The sequence below is a fragment of the Emydura macquarii genome, unplaced genomic scaffold, assembly GCF_026122565.2.
Source record: "Emydura macquarii macquarii isolate MOO-44397 ecotype Brisbane River unplaced genomic scaffold, CSIRO-AGI_Emac_v2 contig_3019, whole genome shotgun sequence".
Taxonomy (NCBI): domain Eukaryota; kingdom Metazoa; phylum Chordata; order Testudines; family Chelidae; genus Emydura; species Emydura macquarii.
Window position 1 is genome coordinate 1,807,288 of NW_027133156.1, and position 24,141 is coordinate 1,831,428.

At 38.9% G+C, this 24,141-nt stretch overlaps 1 protein-coding gene across 3 annotated transcripts in view; it reads left to right on the forward strand.

The window, feature by feature from the left end:
- Nucleotides 1–24,141, forward strand: part of MMS22L (MMS22 like, DNA repair protein) — a 129,554-nt gene that overhangs the window by 34,060 nt on the left and 71,353 nt on the right. For all 3 annotated transcript variants that reach the window (XM_067530047.1, XM_067530048.1, XM_067530049.1), the window contains exons 11-14: nucleotides 7,539–7,601; nucleotides 14,009–14,128; nucleotides 14,554–14,780; nucleotides 16,960–17,469. In XM_067530047.1, the coding sequence (XP_067386148.1) occupies nucleotides 7,539–7,601; nucleotides 14,009–14,128; nucleotides 14,554–14,780; nucleotides 16,960–17,469 (920 nt within the window). The remainder of the gene's footprint in view (nucleotides 1–7,538; nucleotides 7,602–14,008; nucleotides 14,129–14,553; nucleotides 14,781–16,959; nucleotides 17,470–24,141) is intronic.

Here is a 24,141-nt window from a genome sequence, read left to right on the forward strand (position 1 = left end):
AAAAAAACAATTGGCAACTTTTTCTTTGGAGAACTCTAATACCTCTGTGCTTTGGAGCAGGGTTTGAAATTTGGCAGTTTGTGTTAGGAACGTGCCTTTTGCTGTACTGTAACAATCCACCTGCATTTGGCTGGCATATGCTCAGTGAAGTCTAAGACTATAGCAGATCAAATCTCTGAAGACTCTGTGGCCACTGATCATGCTCCTGGTGCTGATGAGACTGTACATGAGACATCCCTACAGAGCAACTGAGCATGTTCCTATCAGCTCAGGGTTACAAAGCTAGAACTGGACTTTCCCTGTAATGGTTGTTCCCAGCTTCCCTGGGCAGGAGTAGAGCTGGGCACTAGAACTGAAAACAGGGAGCCTTTATTTCCTGCGCTCTCAGTGACCCCACTGCTGAAGTCCGGACAGCATGGAGCAGGAAGCTGTGTGAATCCAATGCAAAGGGGACAAGAGCATCACATAGAGGTTTGGGGCAGGGGGTGGGGAGGAGAGGGAAATTAGGACTGGTAGTTGGGGGGAGACTGGGACAAGAAGATGGGAGGGAGATTGGGATTGGCTGGGGAAGGAGACGGGGGCAAAGATGCCTGTCTAATGTTGGTCCACATAGAAGATAAAAACCTACTACTGCTATCAGTTACCTCAAATGGCAGAGGTCTGTGCAGTGGTTCTAAAGGTTCCAATCCTGCTAGTGAGCCATGTGGGTATCAATATGATGCCACATGATGAAATTTCTGTTTTTTCAGATTTTTTTAGCTGTGTCTAATCTTTGGCTAAAGGGGAGGATTATGTGCTTTGGGTTTGCAAATTGGGAAAGATATATTTAGAGAGATCTAAGATCCTAGTTCATCTCACTGCCTCACTTTGACTGTGATACTTGTTCATAACAGGGCTGGAAGAAGAAGACCGAGATACTGTACCTAGTTTTCCTTGTTTGCCAAAATGTCCTCAACAGGAAGGGACTCTGGTCATATCACCCTTCCTATCTCTCCTTCATATCCTCTCTGTCCTAACTTCATCCATTAACTCATCCCAATTTTGTCTTTGCTTCTTTTTGTATTTGGCATCCTACGCTTGGAACAACCTCAAGCACCCATATCCTTTGTCTCCTTCAAAATTGTCCTTACGTCCCACTTCTCTTGTGGAGTCTTCCCTTATTATTTTTTGGTGTCCGTATTTTGTATTTTAGTGTCCGTTGTGCCTAGTAGAGCTGGCCAGGAAAGTTTTTCTAGTCTCAAGATCTTTTGAGGTTTCAAAAATTTTTCTCATCCTACATTGGGACAAAAATTCAAAATCTCAAATTTTTGCAAACTGAAAATCTGTAAAATAATTTGGATCAGATCAATTGAAATATTTCATTTGCAATAAATTATAAACCTTTTATTACATTTTTTTTCACTATAAATTTCAAACCCAAATCATTTGGAATTGAAAACGAGAACTTTTTCATTTTGAAAATGTCAAAATGGGATGTTTTGACAATTTGAGGCATTTTATAAAAGAAGGTTTCATAATGGGAAATTTTTCCAAACTGCCTCTTTACTGCAAATGATTTTAGTTTAGATTAATTGTTTTTTCCAACAAAAAACATTTTTGTCAAAAATGTATGACCAGCTTTAATGCCAAGAAGCCTCATTGAAGACTAATGCTCTGATCTATCTGTCTAGGTACTTATATGGCCCTCATTATTGTAGTATCTTAGCACCTCATAGTCTTTAATACATTCATCTTTGCAGTGATCTGCTGTGAGGTAGGGAAGTGCTATTATTCCCATTTTATAGATGGGGAGCTGAGACACAGAGATTGTGGTAGAGCAGAGAATTGAACACTGGTCTCCTGTATCCCATGCTAGTGGCTAAGCACTGAATTATCTGTCCCTCTTATTGGGCTCAGCACCATACATATAATTAATAAGAGACAGTCCTTGCCCCAAACAACTTACAATCTAAATAGACAAGACAAAATGTGGGAGAAAGGAAGTGTTATCCTTATTTTATCGCTAGGGAACTGAGGTTGAGAGAGAGAGAGAGAGAGAGAGAGATGCCCAAGGTCACACAGAAAGTCTTTGCCAGAGCCACGCTATGAAGCCATCTTTCCAAAATCCCATCCAATACCCTAATCATAAGACTGTTCTACATATATTCATCTTGGTGTTTGCAATCCTCTGTGTGTTGGAACTATTGTTCTGTGCATCCTATTTTTCTGAATATGGCTGTGAGCTTGGCTATGGATCTTGCCTTTTACATATCTTATAGAGTTCTGTGTATGTTTACAAAGTTCTGTAAGTCACAAACCACCAATCAGCTTCAGACTGTTAGTTGTGGGTGCTAACTTTTTCATTTTTGAATTACCCTCTGGGATCTTCCTTGGATAAGTGACTAAAGCAATCATGCTTTGTAATTACATTGTAATTTCATACATGTAGATTCAAACAGGAAAATTGTGCCCAGTTCTTCGATTGTCCATATAAGGAACTATCCAGTCTCAATGTCTCAGAGTGAAGAGGGGTGCACAGTCCACCTGTTTTTGTACTTTCTCTAACCGAAACACAGACCACGCCACACTATTTTGAGAAGTACTGTTCATACATTTAAAAACCAAATAGGGCTTGAATAGAAAAATCGCCTTTTTTGAACATTGCAGGGGTCAATTTTAACACTGCTGTAGGCTAGGGAAATACAGTCAGAATTACTTGGGGCTGAAGATATTTGCCTTTGAATTGTCTGAAATGACGATCGTATAAGATATATGCAAAGAGTGACTTCCAGCAGAGAAGCTTAGCGCAGCTATTCCAGGTGAGCCAGGAGAGGAGAGTGCCTTTGTTCCCACCAGGAAAAGCTGCTGCTGCTGATAGACCCATAGGTTGCAGCTGAAGTTTTGGCTTTAGCAGTGTGCTGAATGCTCACACAGTGGGTATGGTTGACAGATACCGGACTCTGCCAGTCTCAGGGCTAATCTTTTTTGGCTTGTGAGTCACTGGGTTTGAAATGAGGCGTGTAGAAACTACATATTGGCTGGCAGGGAGGGGTTTTGAACAGTTGTCTTGTCCTCACTGCCAAGGTAACAGAGGAATCCAATTAGGGAGGGAATTTAGCTGGATTCAGATGAGATGAGTTCCCTTAATGAGTAGAGAAAATTGAGACTATAAGAGAGCATGTGTTGGTTTCTTGGCTGTCAGTCACCCTCTGAGATTGGACTGATCTAGAGATTAGGGGTGAAATCTTGTACATTTAAGATGATGTCATTAGAAGTCTTTCTCTTCCTCTTTCCCCCTGCTTTTGGACATTGGTTTTAAGAAGCCTTCTGTTTTTATGGTGTGAACCTCAGCTATGGGACACTAGCTATGTTGCTTCTGATGTACTGTCAGAGAATCTGGGGTAGACATATATCTTGATGTCTACTAGAGCTGGTTGAAAGCTGGAATTTCCATTTTTGTGAGAAATTCTGAAAATTTTTAATTCTGTTTCGGAACAAAAAGTATAAACTTTGAAACTCTGCAGAAGAGAAATTCAACAATATTTTTGCATAGCAATAATCAGAATGTATTGTTCTGAAAATTGAGCCAGGAACCTTGGAGCTTGGTAGTTAGGGTAGAGAAAAATCAATGTTTTTAAATAAAATAAAATAAAAATTTTAATGTAAAATAAATACAGGTTTTTTTGTTTTGTTTAAAACCTATTTAAAATAAATTGACAAGCTCTGTTAAGGTCTAATTTATTATAATATGTGAAAGTAAGTTAAATTACATAAATAATATTAAGTAGTGTGTATTTGCTGCTAAATTTTACAGAAAGTCAAACCACTGAATGGTGGAAATCACTTGTTAAACCCCTAGAACCAGGAGCTACAGTGCTAAATCAGCTTTTGACAGCAGTAGCCTCTGTTGCAAGTGTCAAGAAAGTACTTTCTTCATTTCAATTTATTCAATTAGTTCAATCCAATGACTTTTTCATTCACAGGTAAGAAACCTGTTGGGAGTAGGAAAAGTAAGAAAGCTTGTTTTCCCATACTAGTTTATTAATAAAAACAAAATGTGAAAGAATGAGATCTACTAGTTTTAAAATCTCGATGGGTTTAGTGACCAGAAACAATCAGTTCATTTCACTAATTACAGACCATACTTCCTTTGTTTAATAAATCAGTGAGTTTTATCAAAACATGTTTTGCCTTTAAAATTTTTCATGTGTATCCATCGCATTTAAGGTAGTTTTATTTAATAACATTAAAATGCTGGTTAATTGAATTTGAATTTCCATCCAGTTAGAGCTTGACAAGTAATCCCAAGTAAATCCCAAGTAAAAATTACCGTAATCATACAGTAAATAAAAAATGCTTCATTCAACATTTTCTAACATGATAAAACATGAAAAAATTAAGACTCTGAATAAATGTAAGTTAATTTATATAATTGCTTAAATAAATACATATAGATACACTACATTGTATCTTCCTGGTAAGCAAAAAGAAGAACCAGATTTATTCTAAAGGCTATACAAATCAACATGTTTTAATAGTTACCAGCCAATGAGAATCAACCTTCCTATAGGAAAATAACTATAAAGTAGAAATGCAAAACACGACTAAAATTGATGGTTTAAATCAAGGTTTCCTGCTTGCTGATTTAAATCATGATTAAAATTGGAGATTTAAATCAATCCATCCAGTTGGGAGCTCGGGCTCCCAGGTGCCACAGAGGAACTTAGAAGCCCTGAGAATCCGAGCTTAAATTGATTCTCAGGGCTTTCAGGTTTCCTGCTGCGGAGCTAGGAGCCAACCCCCCGCTTGAGCTGGAGTTCCTAGGGCTGACATGCTCTCTGGCTGTGTAGCACGGAGCCTTTAAGCCCTGAGATCCCCTGCCCTGAGGCAGTTGACATGGTAGGATGTCCCAGAGCTGTGGACCCTGGAAGCCTGGGCTCTCTGCAGCAGCGTGCCAGGTGAGCTGGCAGGAAATCAGGCAGGTTTGCAGTGGAACCCTACCTGTGTTTTATTGGCAGTTCATTGAAACTGTGTTTCTGTGAAACATTTCAGTGTTGACAAATCAGCATTTTCTCATGAAAACTTGTTTTGTTGAAAAATTCTCAACTAGTCTGCTCTCCCAAGCTCATAAAACCAAAATTTTAGCTCCCAACTGTCAAAGTTTCATGTTCAAAATAACACCAAAGTCTAAACTAGAGGAGCCAATTATGAAGTAAACATTTTTATTAATATTTATATTTAATATAATGTAAAAAACTCAGGTAGTTGAAGACTATTATCAAATCCCCCCATATTCTTCTCTTCTGCAGACTAAATAAGCCCAGTTCCCTCAGCCTCTCTTCAAAAGTGATGTGCCCCAGCCCCACATATCATTTTCGGTACCCTCTGCTGGGCTCTCTCCAATTTGTCCACATCCTTCCTGTAGTGGGCAGCCCAAAACTGGACACACTACTCCAGATGTGGCCTCACCAGTGCCATATGACTCCTTATTACTTTTTGATACAGTAGCCTCTCGTTCTTTTAACATAACGCAGTAGCCTCCTGCTATTCTTATAAATTGCAAACACCTTTATATTTAACAATTGGATATTGTAGATGTTTGTTGTACTTAAAGATTTATTTTATGTCATATTACAAGTAATATGAGTTTGTCTTCTTTAATAATAATTTTAAAAATTCATTCTGTCTCCTTCATGTACATTGTCCCCATCCACCACTCCGATCTCTCCACCCTCATCTTTCCTCACATTACACCACATTCTTGCCCTCCTTCTCTGTGCCATTAAGAGTACGTCTACACTGCAGCTAGGAGCAAGTCTCCCAGCCCGGGTGGAATTGCGGTTTGGCCTGTCAAGTCCAGGAGTTTGGGTGAGCGTGAGAGCCTGAGCTGCCTCCTGAGCCTCAAAATCTACATTGCTATTTTTAGCACAAGCTAGCATGAATCTGTCTAACTGGGCTGGGAGGCTTGCTCCCACTTCCAGTGTAGACATACCCTAATAGGTCTGCTGCTCCTCTCCTATTACAGGCATCAAATTCACTCTCCTCAATCATAAGCATATGCCCATTTTACTTACCTTTTTCCTAGCAGAATGACACTGCCTTTACCTGGCAAAGTGGGGATATGGAGTCTTTCGTTGATTTCCCCTTTTGTTGTTGCATTCTGTTCTCTGTTCAGTTATCCTTCATTCCTCTCTCTTGCTGGCCCATCCTTTGTTCATCTCTGATCTCTGGTATTAATTTGTGAAGAAGCAGCCACACCATCTCTGAATATTGTTTTTGTCATGCAAAAGTATGGTGGCTGCTAAACTCTCAAATTATACTAGTGTTGAAAATTAGACTACAGTATATCTTTTTACATGGGTTGGTATTTAAAATTCTCTCTTAGCTGGGATAGGCTTTGATTTACTGAACTGAACCATAGTGGCCTGAAGCAGGAGAGAACAGTTATTATTTGTATTACATTTGGAAATCCCAATCATAGGCCTATTATGCCAGACTCTGTGCAGATTTATAAAGGACATCTGCTCCAAAGAGTTTGCAATTTAGATAAGGACAGGATTCAACAGTGGAGTGAAGAGGAGAGGCGATGCAAAGGTAAAAGTAATGGGAAAATAAAGTTTCATGGACCCTCTCTGTGGATTAGTATAGCACCGATAAAGGAAGTAAGAGATTATCAGGGCTCTAAATAATTAAGTTTGTGGTAGAAATCTATATGTACATTTTTATTGGCACATGTTCTTTGGTTGTAAAAACTTCTCCCTTTTCTTACCCATCTTATATAACCAGATGTTTAAACAACTTTACTGTCTTTAGTCTGAACTTTTTTTCCCCACTCAACACTTCTGCTTTGTAGAAGTGATTGGAATGACTATTTAAAACAACCATCCATCTTGTCAGGCATGAAGGAGATGAATTATGATCCTTGTTTGATTTATCCTACAATCTTTTGAGCTGGACTTTATGTCTAGGCAGCAGAGTCGACTCTTGACCAAGTTGGTACTGACTGACATTTATTACCAAAGAACAGTTGTTTGATCGAGGTAAAATGAGTTGGTGATACATTTGAAAAGAAAGAGAAGACTGTTTGTACTTTGCTTCTCTCCTTTCCATTTTAGAGAGCTGCTGATCTTTTTGGTACTTTTGAGAAACTCTATTACAGATTTATTACAAGAGGAAGCTGTTACTAGAGGAATTGATGTACAAACGGCATAAATATCCGGTTTCTTTATTAATTTTGGGTGACTATATCTGAGAGCTATGCACAGGGATGAAATACAGTCTCCTGACAAGATTAGAGTAACACTTGTGCTGTAAAGACAGAAACAGAGAGATGTATTTCTTAAATATTATTTTTGAGCGTACAAATAGCCTAAAGTTGGGGGAAATACCAGTTGCATATGTACATGCAAAGGGGTTCTTTTCAGCAACCATTGCAATATGCTTTCAGGAAGTGGGAAATGTCAGGAAATCTGTTGTCCTCTCATTTTCATGTTTTACAGTATTATATAATGTCAGCCATGAAGAACAGATATTTAACATTGACAATTGTTCCTTTCCAGAAACAAGTAGAATCCAATTGGAACTTTGTAGAAGAACTTCTGAAAAGATCCATTGATGCTCAAGTAAGTACGGGGAGGAATAAAGAATAGTGGTTGGGATGATATTTGTGAAGCATACAGCAAATGAAGCAAAGTATCCAGCCAACAAGTTTGTCTTTGGAATTTAATTTCTTTATTTTGAGTGTATTTATATACTATATGTAGCTGAACCAAGGCAGTGTACAGTTGGCTTCTTGTTAGTGACTACACTTACTTTAAAGTGGTTGTGCTTGATGCTAAATTGTCAGATAAAGGGAAGAGATAATTATCCCGGAAGCATACATGGCTACTTTGATAAAATGTATTCAGAATAAGAACTGGATGCTTAGAAAATGTAAACTGTACACTGAATGTAAGAATATCAAGTTGAGGAGACATGATGGGAGGAGATCGTCATTGCATTGAAAATTCAGCTATATCTTCTTCACAGCAGGAAGGTGACTTGTCTTGCTGAGCAATTTGTCTTACAGGCTTGAATCAAACTCTTCCTGATAAGGTTCTAGTTTCTGAGCACTCGTTTCATACCTTATCATTTTTCTTTCTGCAGAGCTGTTAATGCAGTGCTTCATGGCCTAGAGGTCAAAATTGACCTCTTTTTAAAGTGCTTTTAAATATGCTGTTCATCACATTTTTAAGCATGTTATGTTGCAGCTCTGTGTATGTCTTCCTAAGTTGCATGGTACAAACTGTAATTTCTGTAACGACAACAGCTACAAAAATAATTGTGTTTGTGCATTTAAGACTACCTACATACACTGAGGAATAAGAATTTACCTGCTGATTATTTCCCTTTTGATTCCAGTTGAGAGAAAAAAATGTGGAACTATGATATGGTTGAAAGAGGAAGATGGTTTTTCATCAGGGCCTTGTCTACACTTTGGTTGAAGCCATAATAAGGGGCAACAGTGTTTCTCACGAATACCATTGTTGGTAGCACAGCTCTAAAGTCATTATTCTGACCATTGAAAAAAGAGAAATATATTTTAATGGTGCTAGAAAATCATGCTGTAGACTATAAACAGGCAATACTGCAAAGTTTTGCTAGAACAATTCTCACAGGGAGGTAAAAACCATGGGCCACATTGCTCAGATAGGTAGATTATCAACAACTATGCTTGTATTTAAAAACACTTACTATTAGCACGGTTTCAATAATGTTGGAGAGAAGGCCTAGATTATGATAACATGGCTGCTGAATGAAGACCTATCTCATCTAAGAGGACTCTTCTATTTTTTTAAATGTAGCCTAGTCTTTCAATGATTGTGTCTTACTGTGAAAATCTGTTCGAGTTGTACCTGTGTTTTAACATCTGTCCTAGGCATGTATGTGGAATATGAGTGTACTGTCTGTTTTTATGTTTTTCATGTTTAAACACTTCAGTTTGTAAATGTCAATATAAAAATGGACCATTTTTGTAAAAATTTACTTTCACATTGGCAACGTAAATCTGTCTTCAAACCTTAATTTAAACTGCAAACGTATTTTAATTCATGTTAGTATCTGAGATTTTATTCTGTAATCTTGCTAAGGGGAGAAAGTTTTATGAACCTTTTTTTGTTTAGAGAAGCCATTTTGCTGAATACCTGATTAACTATCTCTTATTTTCATGATTTATTGAACATTTCAAGGTGTGCGGAACCAAATTCATATCCAGTGTGTAGAATAATATGTACATTACATAGATATCAAGGACTTCAGAAGATTGTGAGGAAAAAGTAGAGAAATTTGTGATGGGAAAAGATGCTTAACATTTTGTATTACCTTATTAACGATTTTCCTGTGTTGTCTTCTATATACCAGCATTTTGAAGGCTATCAGGACAACTCTAGAACATCATGTACAAAATGTTCTTATTCTCTTGTAAATGCTTAATGTTTTTTAGGATTTTCTTTTAAAAGAAAAATGCAAGTAAAGTAGAAGAATCTTTCTGTGTTAAACAATTTTTTAAAGACAGTTAAAAACTCCAGATAGCTGGGGTACCAACACCAGAGATAAGTCATTATGTGATTTACTTTAAAAAACAGGGTTAATAATGACACCCTGATGGGTAGTAAGAGGCTCTTTTGGGAATCAGTGTTCTAAAATACTAAATCCTGATTCTTCTATTAGAAGGAAAACCTCATCTGCCAAGCTGCAAAATGGTTTAGGGATACGTTCAGGTCACCAACAATGGTCTAGGAAGACAGCTGGATTATTTTCTATTTCAGTTGTTCATTAGTTAATATGTCTTGCATTATATGGCAGCTAGCTTTATGTAGAAAATACTGCTACAGGATTGCTCAATTGTGTGTGTTGTGGGTGGTCAGTAAAAACCTATAAAAATAATATCTAGGAAGGAGATTTTTTTTCACCAACAGATTTTGACATGTATGTTTTCACTGTCACTGTCCCAGGCTTCCTGTGACTATATTGCTTTTACCTTTTGAGTTATCCTCTTGTCTATTTAAAATGAATGACACAAGGACTAGATAACATAGGAGTGAGAAGGAGAGAAGTGCAGCGAGATGAAGGGAGCAGAATCAAATGGAGGAACAGGCAAAGTTATGTGTAGTAGTAAAAGCCAATAAATGACCGAGGGGAAGATAGTGTTCTTTGTGAAAATGGCAGGATGATGCTGTAGGAATTAACTGCTCAGTGTAAGGCCTGGCCCAAATTATTTCACTTGGCTGGATACTTCCTGGAGGTACCAAGAGTTGTGAGGCACTTCACCCTTAGCGTGAGACAGCCTGTCTGTGCCTGACGTGGGTCAGCTTCCCAACTCCACTGGCAACACAAGAAGCCCCCTCTAGACCTCACAGGCCCTGCTGTCACTCTACTAGTTAGTGATTGACACACCCCAACCCTTGAGCCCTCCGAGCACCTCTCTGGAGTGTCCAGCCGTTGGTCCACTGGACATTTCACAGATTTGCTGCTTCCAAAGAAATAATACAGCCCATCTTACCAGTTCTGCCTCAGATCTCCTCTCCACTTAACATACAGCATTTAGATATGTTTATGGGGAAATCAATATAAGTTTATTTAACAAAGCACAGAGATTCAAGTTATAGCAGATAGATGTATTGGAAATAAATATTTTATTTCAGATGTAACCAACATGCATTCTAGAGCCTAGACTTAGTTAACTAGATAGTCTCATGTCTTGTAAAGTGATGATCACCCAAAGTGCTTTACAATCAAGCTGGCTATGATCCTCCTTTAATGAGACAGGCAAATGGTTAGCTTGCCTCTTAGGTGAAGGACCCAATGTGTTCCTTTGCCCCCAAGATATACAAATCTTCCTTTGTCTTCATTCATAAACAAGACGTTTTCTTGCTGTTTTGTTTCTCTAGATTTTCTCTCTTGTAGCTTTCACAACTTTTTGGTGACTGACTCAGTATGCAAATAGGCCTGTATCGTGAAGCAGACAAACTACAACACACAAATCACTAGACATGGAGATCTGTAACCATCTGTTTGTTACCTTCTGCCTGAAAAGATCATGTTCAAGGCATGTGACCTGCCATAGTTCCAAGGCTTTAAGAATGTAATTTTCAGTATAGATACATAACTTCTTAAACTGTATCCATACATACTTTTCACAATGATTATGATGACCGGTGGGCTACTGGCTTTTACACACCACACTTTGGTAAACTATTATGCATATAGCTGGGGGATACCAAGGGATCCCTATAAATTCCTGTGTCCCCTGTGCAAGTTTGCACCAAGTGGTACCTGAGTCACTGTTGGTAGCGTCTACTGGACAAAGGGAAAGACATACCCACTGAGCACTACCTGTTGCACCCACAATAGTAGCTGCACAAAATAATCCTTAAGAATTTGGTAGAGTTGAACCAGTCATCTGTTCTCAGTGCAGTGATGAGATCATATTCATGTAGTAAATATGTCGGTGAGGTTGGACGTTATTTAAGATTTATATTTGCAGGGCTCAAATCAGCATTGTGGGGTTCCCCATTTGCTTGGTGCTGGATTAACACATAAGAAGACATGCTCCCTATTGTCAAGAGTTTATAATCTAAGGAGATTAGTGACATATGAAAGATGGGGGAGATAGTTTAGTTTAGTTTAGATAGTTACTATCATTTTGACTATATCTGGAGTTTATCCCCTCATGAGTTCTGATTGTATCCACCAGTACAGGAGACCATTTTAAGCAAAAAAGCAAGCCTAAATGGAGAGTGCATGGTACCCCGTGGTATGTAACGTTTGGAGGACTGTTTCATAGTGAGATAAAATCTACAATGTATCCTATAGTAGAAGAGTGTTCTAAAAGAAATTATTAAAGAGGATAAAGAAGGTCTGAAATCAAAGATGAGCACAGTGTTGTTTTTTGTTGAATTTGTCTAGTTAAAGGATTGTTTGCTGGCTAAACTAGATCCCAGATATAATCCTATAGGGAAAAATATGGCTCTAAGAATGGACACTGTTTATTTTCTTCTTAAAGTCCTTGGTGTAACAAGTCCTGCAACTTGGTTGGTGTTTAGAGAAACGAATACCTTGGCCTGCTGTGTTTCTTGACCTTGTATTCAAGACACCCACTTTCACTCTCCTTTCACTCACTCTCCACTCTCCGGAGACATTTGGAAACCGTTATGGTTGAATAATCTTAGTTTTCAGATAAGACTTATTCTCAGGGTCTTCTTTTATGGAAATTATTGTTTAATATGTAAAATTACATATACGTAAAAACAAAATCACATGTAAAATCAAAAATTGAGAAGTCCTCAGCTGTAGTGTATTATGTTTAACAAATGCACAAAGTATTTTCCCCTAAACTTTCTATGTTGTTCTCACTGAAATAGCATGCATACATTTTTTGGGGTTTTTCACATGCTTTCAGATATAAATTGTAGAGTGTGCCCTCTTTCCAGATGAAAATTCTACTTCATCCTTTACTACATTGCATATTCCTAAAATGTTCTTAAAGTTTGAGATGTCTGCCAAGTGACCATGCACACTATTTTCATTGCACATAGGAAGGGAAGGCAGACATCATTTGAGTTTATTACGTATGATTTATTTGATTGCTCACACTGTTCTGATAAAATGTGGCAAATAATATTTTTCCCTAGGGATGCATTGATTTCGGGAGTCAGATATGACTTAATGAGTTTTAATCTGCCCAGCTGTACTTTAGCATCACATGTTGTAATGGGGCTGGTCTGAAGCCGAAGCAAAACAACAAGCCACATGTGTTATGAATCCTATGCAATGCAAGACTAGCAGTGGGACTTGAATTGGAGGAAATAAACTCACGGAGGGCATGTTTATACTTAAAATGCTACAGTGGCACAGCTGCACCGCTCTAGGGGTTCAGTGCAGACATTACCTATGCTGATGGGTGCGATTCTCCTGTTGGTGTAGGGAATCCACCTCCCAGAGAGGTGGTAGTAAGTCAGTGGAAGAATTTTTCTGTCAACCTAGCACTGTCCATATGGGGACTTCGGTTGGCTTAACTATGCTGCTATGGGGTGTGTATTTTTCACACCCTAACCGAATTAGTTAAACTGACTTAGGGTAGAGCCAGGCCTTAGCTACCACATAATATGGTCCAAGGAGAATGTCCGGGATATACACTTTAATACATTTAAAACTGCCTTCACTAACCAAGGACACTTCACCAGAGAAGTAGATTCCATCATGGAATGGGCTACCCAAATACCCTGAGAGAATCTGCTTCAATACAGAAACAAAATCCCCTCTGAATGCACACCCTTAGTTGAGCACATCTGCCACCCCATGCTGGAACCCATACAGGCTATCTTTAAATAATTAGAAACCTTGCTTGATTGGACCCATATCCTGAAAGAAATCTGTCCTTAAACCCCACTCTTCTGGCCTTCAAACAACCCCTAACCTCTCCAAGCTCATAATCGGAAGCAAGCTCCCCACCGACCAGGGCGCACGAACTCAAAGAGGTTGATTTATGGTTTATTACAACAAATCTATAACACTAACATCTTCCCCCAGACCCTAGCTGCCCCTCTTTTTTCCCCCTTCCTTCTTTTCCTCTCTTATGACTGGAGAGGCGCTAATGGGCCGTTTTACCTTGAATGGTCCCTTGAAATATGTGTTAACTACTTATGCTAAACAATCTGTTCTACCTTGTATTTAGCTGTGACACTCTGAGTATATTTCACCTACCTGAAGCTTGCTGTGTGCAAGCTTAAAAGCTTGTCTCTTTCACCAACAGAAGATGGTCTAATAAAAGATATTACCTCACCCACCTTGTCTTTCTAAATGCCTGTTTTTGTCAGATTTTATTTTCTAGCTCATTGCTCATCATAGTGGATACTTTTACTCAAAACTATAATTAGAAATAATATTTATACAAGAAGGTTATTGTCAGCAGTCTAGAAGCCTTGAAGTTATTTATAATCTAGATTTTTTGTTTTGTAAACAAAATCTTTTCATTTATTTGTTTTGAAAGGCTGGAGTATTGGAGGAACAGATACGAATGCATCTTCAGTGCTGTTTGACTCTGTGTAGCTTCTGGGACATGAATCTACCTACTGTCACCATACTCTGGGAGTATTACAGCAAGAATCTGGTTAGTGAATGCATATACGAAAACCTAGGGAGTTACAAATGTGCATCCCTCTCGCTGAGAAATTACTTTATGCTCTGAATTACGTGCAATAGCAGTCACATTTATTTAAAAGTTCTAATCACTTTTAGTTCAACATGGCTTGAAATGCCTCACAAATTGCTACATGTAACAAAAAATATTCTTTTTGAAAATCTGAATTTCTAGAAATTGCAGATGTCATAGGGGAAGGTTGGAGAAGCTCCACTACCATTAGTGCTCGGGGCTGAGAAAAGTGAGATTTCCTAAAGAAGTTCTGTACAGAGTGACGATGCATTTTATTCTGGGGGGTGGTGATATGAAGATGCCTTTTTGTTGTTTGTATGAAGGAATTTACATATTTTTTTGCACAACATTCTTTCCTGCCTTTACTTTACTTTTTCTTCCAGAACAGTTCCTTTACCATTCCATGGCTTGGTCTGAAGGGTCTGGCAAGTGTTAGTAAAACCCCTTTGTCTATGCTCAAGTTGGTGAAAAGCTGCTGTTCTGAGCAGCAGAGCCCTGACCTGTACAAGTCCAGCAACAGTTACCTAATTTTTCTCTGCATTTTGGCACGAATGATGAAAGAAGCAGTGGAGACCAATGTAACCCATCCTTGGAAACAAATTAAAGGAAGGTATGGTAATCTTTTAACTTGTCATGTGCCATTTACCAGTACTTCCATTAATCAACTTCTTTTTCTTTCTTTCTTTCTTTCTTTCTTTCTTTCTTTCCGTCTCAACATATTTACATTTGAAGTTTCCTTTTTTGTGAGGTTATTTTGTGAATTTTGAAATATGGCAATAAACATAACGCAATAATTAAGCATTTTACAAAGAAATATGAAAAATAGTTAACTGAAAGAGAGTTTTTCTGATTTAATATTCTTGTGTGATGAACTTGCAAATCTTTATTAGAAGAAGGACAGCATCTGCTGATCAGTGAATGTGCTATAATTTTTTTAATGACTTGTATTTACAATAGTTTAACCTATAAACAAGTAGATTTTCAGCGCAGATCACAATTAAATTGATTAGTATTGTTCTTGGATGTAGCAAACTATTAGATTAAGTTCTGGGTGTTTTTTGCAATGTTGTATTCATTAAGATTTTATTGGAATACAGTACATTTATTACCAGAAAGGAAAGTAACCTTGTTTATTGCAATACAAAGATATGCATATCACATTTCTGTTTCTGCTGTTCTAGTAAAAAAAGTTTGGGTTTAAAAAACAAAACAAAACTAATGACCAAGTTTGCTGAATCAGTGTCTTGTTTTACTGAGTAATTTTAATTAACCAGTTTTATTTTATTGAAAACAGATCATACTTAATATTTCTCTTATTATAACTTGCTTTTTTAATTCCTTAATTAAGGGGGGAAGGATAATAATAGATAATAAACATCATGTGCAATTCTGCTTAACCAGCGATCGTTACTCCCACCTTGAATAAATCAGATATACAAGTAACAAAATTTAACAGTCTACAGCTCTGATTTTGGGATGAACTCTGTTTTCAGCAGCTAACCAAGCATTAATTGATGCATGAAAAACATAAATGCCTGTCAGTAGTAATTTACTACTAAACAACATTAATGGGATTTGCTATAATTTTTGGTGGCTAGATTTTAAAACCTCAGCACCTTTTCTGACTATTTTTCCAGGTGAAACGATAGGAAATTAGTGTTTATGGGAGTTAACTATTGTGTGTAAAGCTGGAATGGAGGGTGAAATGTAGACCTTTTTTTTTTTTTAACCACACAAAATAAAAATGTGGAAAAACCATGCTGAGTCCATTGTTCCCTCCTGTCTTAAGAAATATATTACAAGTATTGTAAGATTTCTTTAGATTTCAACCTGACACAATCTCTACACTAAAGAGTGCCTGTGTGAAAGCATGGGTGTTCTTGACATACATTTAAAACACATGATATATGACCAATGTAGGTTAAAGCCCCCCCCCACCACCACACTTTCCCACCAGATAGAAATTGCTCTCTCAACTGCTTCAGCCCTCTGCCGTTGTCCTCTCAAACAGGATGGGCTTTGCAGTTTACACAAACGAGTATGTTTAGGCCATTCCAGACTTTTGAGGGGCAGGAGGGGCAGAGCGTTCTGAAGAAAAATGGTGTCAACAGGGAATACTCTGCCAGCAGCCCTGACTCCACCCTTTTATAACAAGGGTAATCAAGCACAAGGGTGTTACCACAGCTATGGCAGCATAGAGTAGGAGGGAGAGAGATTTTCTCAAATATGGAAGTCTCAAGCCACTGTGGGCTTTATAAGTCAAAACAGACATCTTAAACTCCCCCTGAAAACCAGTGAGCATCCAGCACAGAACCTGGAGCGCTGGTAACATGCTGCAGCTGAGAGGTCAGGTTGCTGATTCTGTATCAGTTTAAGTTGATGGTGACGTGTTCAGTTTCTGAAAGGAGGAAAGAGATGAAGGAAACTATCTGAGCCAAAGCATTGTTGCAGTAGTACTGGCTAATCTTCTAATCTTTCTGCTATAGGTAAGGCACTTGCATCAGCAGCAGTTGACATGGGGAGAAAGGTTAGGTTTCACCATGGGCTGGAAATCCCTTGGTATGCACCATGGTTTAAGAAAAAGAAGGGAAGGAATTAGCTTGTTCCAGTAGCAAACAGGTTAAAAAGAGGGGGGAGACCAGAGAAATTTTAAAATGGAGAAGAATTGCTTAAAGTAAGTGTATGGAGCTTGAGGAAAGGCATAAAATGGAAGCATCTAGTACAGGACTTCAAGGGGCTGGAAAGAAACATACTTTAATTTAAAACTTTTTTTTTTTTTAAATATATAGAATTTATTCCAAGTTCCATCAGAAAAGAATGCGAGAGCTGACAGAGATGGGGCTGCAGAACTTTTTTAATCTTTTCCTTGTGTTAGCGGCTGTTGCAGAGACAGAGGACATTGCAAGTCGGGTGTTGGATCTCTTGGATTTTCTTAGCCCAACGTCTATCAGCACTTCTCAGAGAGCTCTCATCTGGAGAGGCTACTTTGCCTTCCTTTTGATGTATATTGAGAAGAACATGGACATCAGCGTCCTAGCTGAGAAACTTTCACGTGCTTTCTGTGAAAAGGCAAAGGAATTCTTGGTAACCAAAAATGACCATACACAGAAACAAAATCTTTGGACACCACTTTCAACTTACATTGATGGTGTTCAAGAAGCATTTGAGACCAGCTGCTACTTGAACCTTTCCCAGGAAAAGTTGTTGAACGATGGATTTAGTATGCTACTCCCAGCTTGTCGAGGAACTGAACTCAATATGGTCCTAAACTTCCTGCACGTTGTTCTGTCCAGGCTCAGGTAAGCTCTTCAGATAAATCATGAGCATAGACTGGTATCTTGCTTTGTGTTTGTTGCTAAACTGTAGAATGTATTAACTTCTCTCTAAAACAACAAAACTGAAGAGGTGGCCCTGCAGGATTGTGAATTACATATTACATTCCGAATTTCAATCCACAAATCTCTCTCTCCAATCATGAGGTGTGAAGTCCTTCTATGAATTAATGCCACTGTAGGCCATATTAATTTGCCATTTTCTTGCGTAGCATTGTGACTAAAACCATATATCTCTGGGTGTTGGCCTCTCTTAAAATGATAATCTTTACTAAATTAGTAATGTCTTTTATAATAGTTAATTATATCTTGCACACTCCGCTCTAAATTTCCAGTTGTTCATTCAGCAGTGCACCAGATAAGTACCTAGTCAGATAAAACCCACACAGAAAATGAAGAGTCAAGAAATGTCTGATGGAAAGAAGGAAATCCTATTTTATCACTAAATAATCAATTTTGCTTTGATTTATTGGTGTAGTTTCCAATATCCAAATTGCCTTTCCTGCATTTCTGTCTACTAATTCACTTTGGAGGTAGTCCTTCAGTTTAAAGGCAAAACTGCTTTAGGAGGGCTGAAAAAACATTTCCCCCCATAATTCCACTGCAAACCATAATGAGACAATTATTGATCTGCCACTACATGAGACCTGCGAGGTGGGGATTTGTGGAGGAGGGGCAGTGAGAAATGCACATTATGAATAGTGAGAAAAAATTGACCTGCATTTAAGATGTCTGTTTAGCTGGGGTACTTTGTTACTGTCTAGATAGTTGCCTGAAACTGTCAATAGCTTGTAAATCCAAAGTCAACTGTTTTTCAGGTAGCCTTTGAAAAAAAAATAAAGTGCAGTTGATTTATTAGAAAGGTTTTCTCATTTCTGTTCAACTGAACTTATATATTGGAATATATTAGAAACTTCAAAAATACTGGGTATATTAACCAACAGAGAAAACTTCAACATTTTTTGTGTTACTACTTCTCGTGAAGTGGTGAGATTTTTAAATTAACAGAAAGTTGCCTACCTAAGCACTTGAGCATTGGCCTGATGCTTTCGCAGATGTTGGGGTTTTATAGTCCTGTTGTTACAGATCGGAGGGATGGTTTTTGGATTAAAGTATTGTAGTGGCAGTTAGGTGATTTGGATTATATTCCTAGTTTCATGACAGACTTCTTGTGAGACTTTAGACAGATTGCTCAGGGGTGGGCATTTTGAGAACTACCTTATTGTCTAGCAATACCGGGAGAAGGACAGGAGACACTGGACGCTGTTTAGTTAGGCTTCAACTTTATTATTAACTGTCTGGTAGTAACCGGCAGATAAAAGTGTACAGTTCAGGTAAATCCATGATCATTTCAGTATCTACCCGGGGCTTCCGTCAGCCACTTCCCCGTTTCCATCCTGGTCCTCGGCTAACCTCCCCATACCACCTTGAATGAGGGTTAAGGTGGCCTATAAAGGGGTGGGTTGGCTCCCTGCCATGCTAGTCACAGGAACCCTGAACCCCCGTTTCCTCTCCTTTAACAAACACCACCTTTAAATCCTTTACCAATACATTTATAAGATTGCTGTATCCCTTCCCTTCAGAGTACCTGCACTGGACATCCTCCCCATGCTTACATAATGAGTTGCAACATCATAGCCTAAGTTCTGTAGCCTAACTAGCTTACCCCAACTATGCCCCCCCAATCTGGACCTGCTGTGAGGAAGGTGATTCCCCTCTCCCCCCCTCCCCCCCCCCAGTTGGCCAATCTGGCAGTGAGGGAAAAATTCCTTCCCAGCCCCCTGGAGAAAGGAGTGGCTAGTGCAGTGCCCACAGAGGATCCTGACCAAACCTGGTCTTTCACCATTTCCAGGGGTGGAAGGGTGGGTGCTGGCCCACTTGGTCGGGGTGAGAGAGGGCTTTTTCTGCCTGGCTTTCCCCTATATATTCTCCCTGCCCTTACAGTCAGATTAACTGGGGGGGATGCATCAGTGTCCACACGCTGACCCACTCTGCAGCTGCACCAGCCTCCATGCTCCTCTACTTCTTAAAGAGGTATACCCCTTCCTTGCCAAGCCAGACAACTGCCTCCCTGCTAAAGGTGCAGAGCGGTCATTCTTCAAGCAGTCTCCCTGAAATCATTGGAGTACTTGAGGAATAAGGTGCTTCTCAACATAAAAGAGGGCATCGGAGTCTTGCCTCCAATCTTCCTGTTCTTCAGTTTTTCCATATGTAAAATGGGGTTGATAATACCTACTAAGTACTTCAGAACAGGGATGTTGTGAGGAATACTTCATTAATGTTTGTAAATCATTTTGATATGCTCAAGTTGAAGGTGCGAGAGAAATGTAAAATATTGATGGAGCTTGTCTCCTATGCCAATGGGCACCCTAAAAATAAATAAGGTAGATTAACACCCTTCCATTCGTAGGATGAAAATAACATTAGAAACTAAATGGTAATTACTTAGCCCAGTCTGAAGACTGGGCCACTATATTTCTTTGCATCTCTGTGTGCCAAGCAGAGGTTAACCAGATTGATGATACTCATTCCTGGCTGCATCTCTGACTTTGGAAAGGATGAAATGACTCACTGTAGCAATCTCTCCTGTTTTAAAATCCAGGTGGGAATAAGATACCAGACCTTGCATAAATGTAATTTTTCTATACACTGTACTGTGTAATAGTTTTATATCTGTATGGCAGAGAATTTACAGGTAGGAAGGAAGTGAGATCACTGATTAAAGAGAGAAGTGGCTCCCTCTAGACTGCTTGGAAATAATAACTTCATATGCCACTTTCTGCAAACCCAACATGATGGCTCACGGGAGCATTCTTTATTGCTGACTAAGTAGCATTATGAAAATAGTGGCTTGGTTATGTTAGCTAAATGCCTCGGTATTTAAAGCTTAGAATGTCAAATAGTTTTAGCTATCCCCTTTAACTTATCTTATTGCATTTCTGGAATCACAATTCTGGTTTCCCACTTACTTTTATTTGAGGTTATTGTAAAACTGGCAATCATTCATTTGCAGAGTGGGGTGTAGCCAAAAGCTGTGCTTTAATTATAGCCATTCATGCTGCTCTGGTTAAGGGTCTGTCAGCAATTCCATTATAAGCCTTTATTTTCTGGGGTTAGAAACATAGCTATGAAGATTTGCTCTAGGCTAACCCTTGGTATACAAGGTCCCCTAAGAGTGCTCATTTTCTTTCTTTTCCTTTTTTCTTAAATAGGCATTGGAAAGCAGATACCTTTTTTGCACTATTGCTTCTAAATGTTTTTCTTTAATAGCTAAAGCTTTGCAGGTTTTTCTCGTACTGTGCTGCCCACTGGAAAAGTAATAGGAACTTCAGAGTTTCTTGTCTACTTATGGAAATAATATTAAGATGGCAGGCTCTTCCACAGAATTGGATATTTTCTTCTTTTCTTTATTATTTTGATTTAAGAATGTTAAAAATTGTGAGTATTATGTGTGTGGAGGGGGAATGGCTATGTTTTTGTTAGTAATTAATTCTTGATCTATGCCGATTAGGATGTCCCAGTCAGAATACTGGCTAATATAGCATCTAGCACAAAGGGGTCTTGGTCCATGAGTGCATCTCACAGAACAAGAACTTGGTACTGATTGTGGGATGTGGGGTGGGATTCATAGAATCATAGAAGATAGGGTTGGAAGGGACCTCAGGAGGTCATCTAATCTAGGGGTCCCCAAACTACGGCCTGCCCGCTGACACATTTTGAACAGCCCGCTGAGTCCAGTGGCATTACCATTATGTGCAGCCTTTCATAACATAACGCAGGGGTCGGCAACCTTTCAAATGTGGTGTGCCAAGTCTTCATTCCACCTTCCTGGACCCCGTCCCTTCTCCCTGGCTCCATGGGCCCAGTGCCCAATGGTTGGTTGGTTGGCTGTAGATCAATGGTTCACTGTGGGCTTTGCTGAGACCACCCAGATCTATTCAAGCTCTAGATAAAATTGATCGGTATTAATGCAGAAGCTACTGATCAGTGTGCTAATTCATAGTGATGCACTGTTCTTTATGCCCTGAGCCAAAAGAAACAGTTGTGTATTTTCATAATATAAATGTATTAAGGACTGGTAAAGCTTTAGTTGCGTGCTGTTCTGTCTTACTCTTTACTGCTGTATGAGTCCCTTTCAGGTACAGATGTCTGTCTCTTTAATTAAAGTTGCCTTACTTATTGGACTGTAGCCAAAAACATACATCTTTACATTCAGTTATATTGTAGTGTACCATAGCTCTTGAACTTGAATGAGAAATTCACGATGGGAAAGAGAAATCCAGCATATCTTTGCTATGGAAATATATACTCATTTGTGAGGTTTTTATATTGTGCTTTGCCATCCAAATGCCCTGTTGGAAGTATTCTGAGCTCATCTGGAGCTTTTCCCCCCTCCCTCTGATCATATAAGTTAGCATATATACACCCATACAGAGTGACCTAGACAAAGGAGGATTGGGCCAAAAGAAATCTGATGAGGTTCAACAAGGACAAGTGCAGAGTCCTGCACTTAGGAAGGAAGAATCCCATGCACAGCTACAGATGGCGGACCAACTGGCTAAGCAGCAGTTCTGCAGAAAAGGACCTGGGGGGTTACAGTGGAAAAGAAGCTGAATATGAGTCAACAGTGTGCCCTTACTGCGAAGAAGGCTAATGGCATATTGGGCTGCATTAGTAGAAGCATTGCCAGCAGATCGAAAGTAGTGATTATTTCTCTCTGTTCAGCATTGGTGAGGCCACATTGAAGTATTGTATCCAGTTTTTGGGCCCCTCACTACAGGAAGGATGTGAACAAATTGGAGGGAGTCCAGCGGAGGGCAACAAAAATGATTAGGGGGATTAGGGAACTAGGTTTGCTTAGTCTGCAAAAGAGAAGAATGGGGGGGGATTTGATAGCAGCCTTTAACTACCTGGAAGGGGGGGTTCAGGGAGGATGGAGCTAGGCTTCTCTCAGTGGTAGTAAATGACAGAACAAGGAGCAATGGTCTCAATTTGCTGTGGGGGAAGTCTAAGTTGGATATTCGGAAAAACTTTTTCACTAGGAGGGTGGTGAAGCACTGCAATGGGTTACCTATGGAGGTGGTGGAATCTCCATTCTTAGAGGTTTTTAAGGTGCAGCTTGACAAAGCCCTGGCTGGGATGATTTAGTTGGGCTTGTTGATCCTGCTTTGAGCAGGGGGTCGGACTAGATGATCTCCTGAGGTCCCTTCCAACCCTAATCTTTCTATGAAGAGAAAAGAAAGGTGTTTTTCCCCTCTTAAGGGTTTTTCAGTGTTAGTCTGTAAAATATATTTTTCTAATGCTGAACTTTTGAAAATTGTAGTGAGAAAAGACCCTCAACCATTTTAAAATAGTATTGGTCTTCACCCTAGCACACTGTCAGGAATACCATTAGAACTTTTGACTGTGGTGTCCTAATAGCTAGTGAGAAAGAGCTAACCTTGTGATTAAAGCTCAGGATTGGAATGCAGGAGACCTGGTGTCAGCGTCCAGCTCTGCCAAACTTCCTGTGTGACCTTGAAAAAAGTACTTAATATCTCTCTCCACCTCAGTTACCTGTCTGGAAAATGGAAATAGCAGTCCTTCCTTCGTCTGTCCTGCTTTTTAGATTGTAAGCTCTTCAGGGCAAGGGCTGCCCTTTACTGTGCATTTGGAAAGTGCATCTAGCACAGTGGGGACCCTATATCAGGTGTGCTACTGCAATACATGTAATGATAACCAGTTGGTGTATGAACGCAATATTGTGTAGGCACAAATGATGATGAAGCAACACAGCAAAACTGACCGTATGAAAGGAAATGTTTGCATTCTTTTATTAACTTTGCCAGTGGCTAAAAATAATAATAATAAAAAAAAAGTCATAGTGTTTCCGTAGTTAACTGATTGCTTTAGTAAATATAACTGAGATTTGAATGAACTTACAAGAAAGAAAGTTCAGTGACTAAATGCCTCTGAGCACTGGAATTGAACACGTTTTTATTTTAGAAATCAGCATGTCTAAAAGGTGTGTTGTGTCAAAATCCTTTCTAATAAATGTTTAGCAGTTCTCTGTGGAAACACTAGATCATGTAGGTGCGTTATCCATAGCTAATTTCAGTGTCAATATGCTACTCCAAGGTGTGGCTCTGATTATTAAAAATGAATTCATTTCTCACCCTTTTGCTTTGCCTGGGCCTCAAGTCTTTTCAGGTGTTTTGTGTGTGAGTTATTTTGAGTGAAATATTTTGACTCCAAAAATATCTTGCATACTTAGGTATGCCCCCTTTTGTTTGCTCCTCAAAGATAACTCTGGCTCAAGCTGAAGTTTTGATTGCATGTCTTTAGCTTTCAGAGTATTTATACATATGAATGAAATAAGGAAATATCGCTTAAGAAATTCATATAGTGTATTGTAGCTATGTACCCACTCTTTGGTATATGGAAAATTCTTATTTTATCTAACTTTGCTTTAGGATCTCATGAGTATTTATTTCCAATATTTAGCATAAATCTTCTTGAATGAGTAAATGAAGATCATGAGAGAGAGCTACTGATTAAAATCAAGTTTAGCTAGTTTTTAGTGTAGTAATGGAAAGAGCATCTTTCTTGGAATTATTTTAAAAGCGAACTGAAAAGACTGCTGGGGTCAGGGAATCTGTG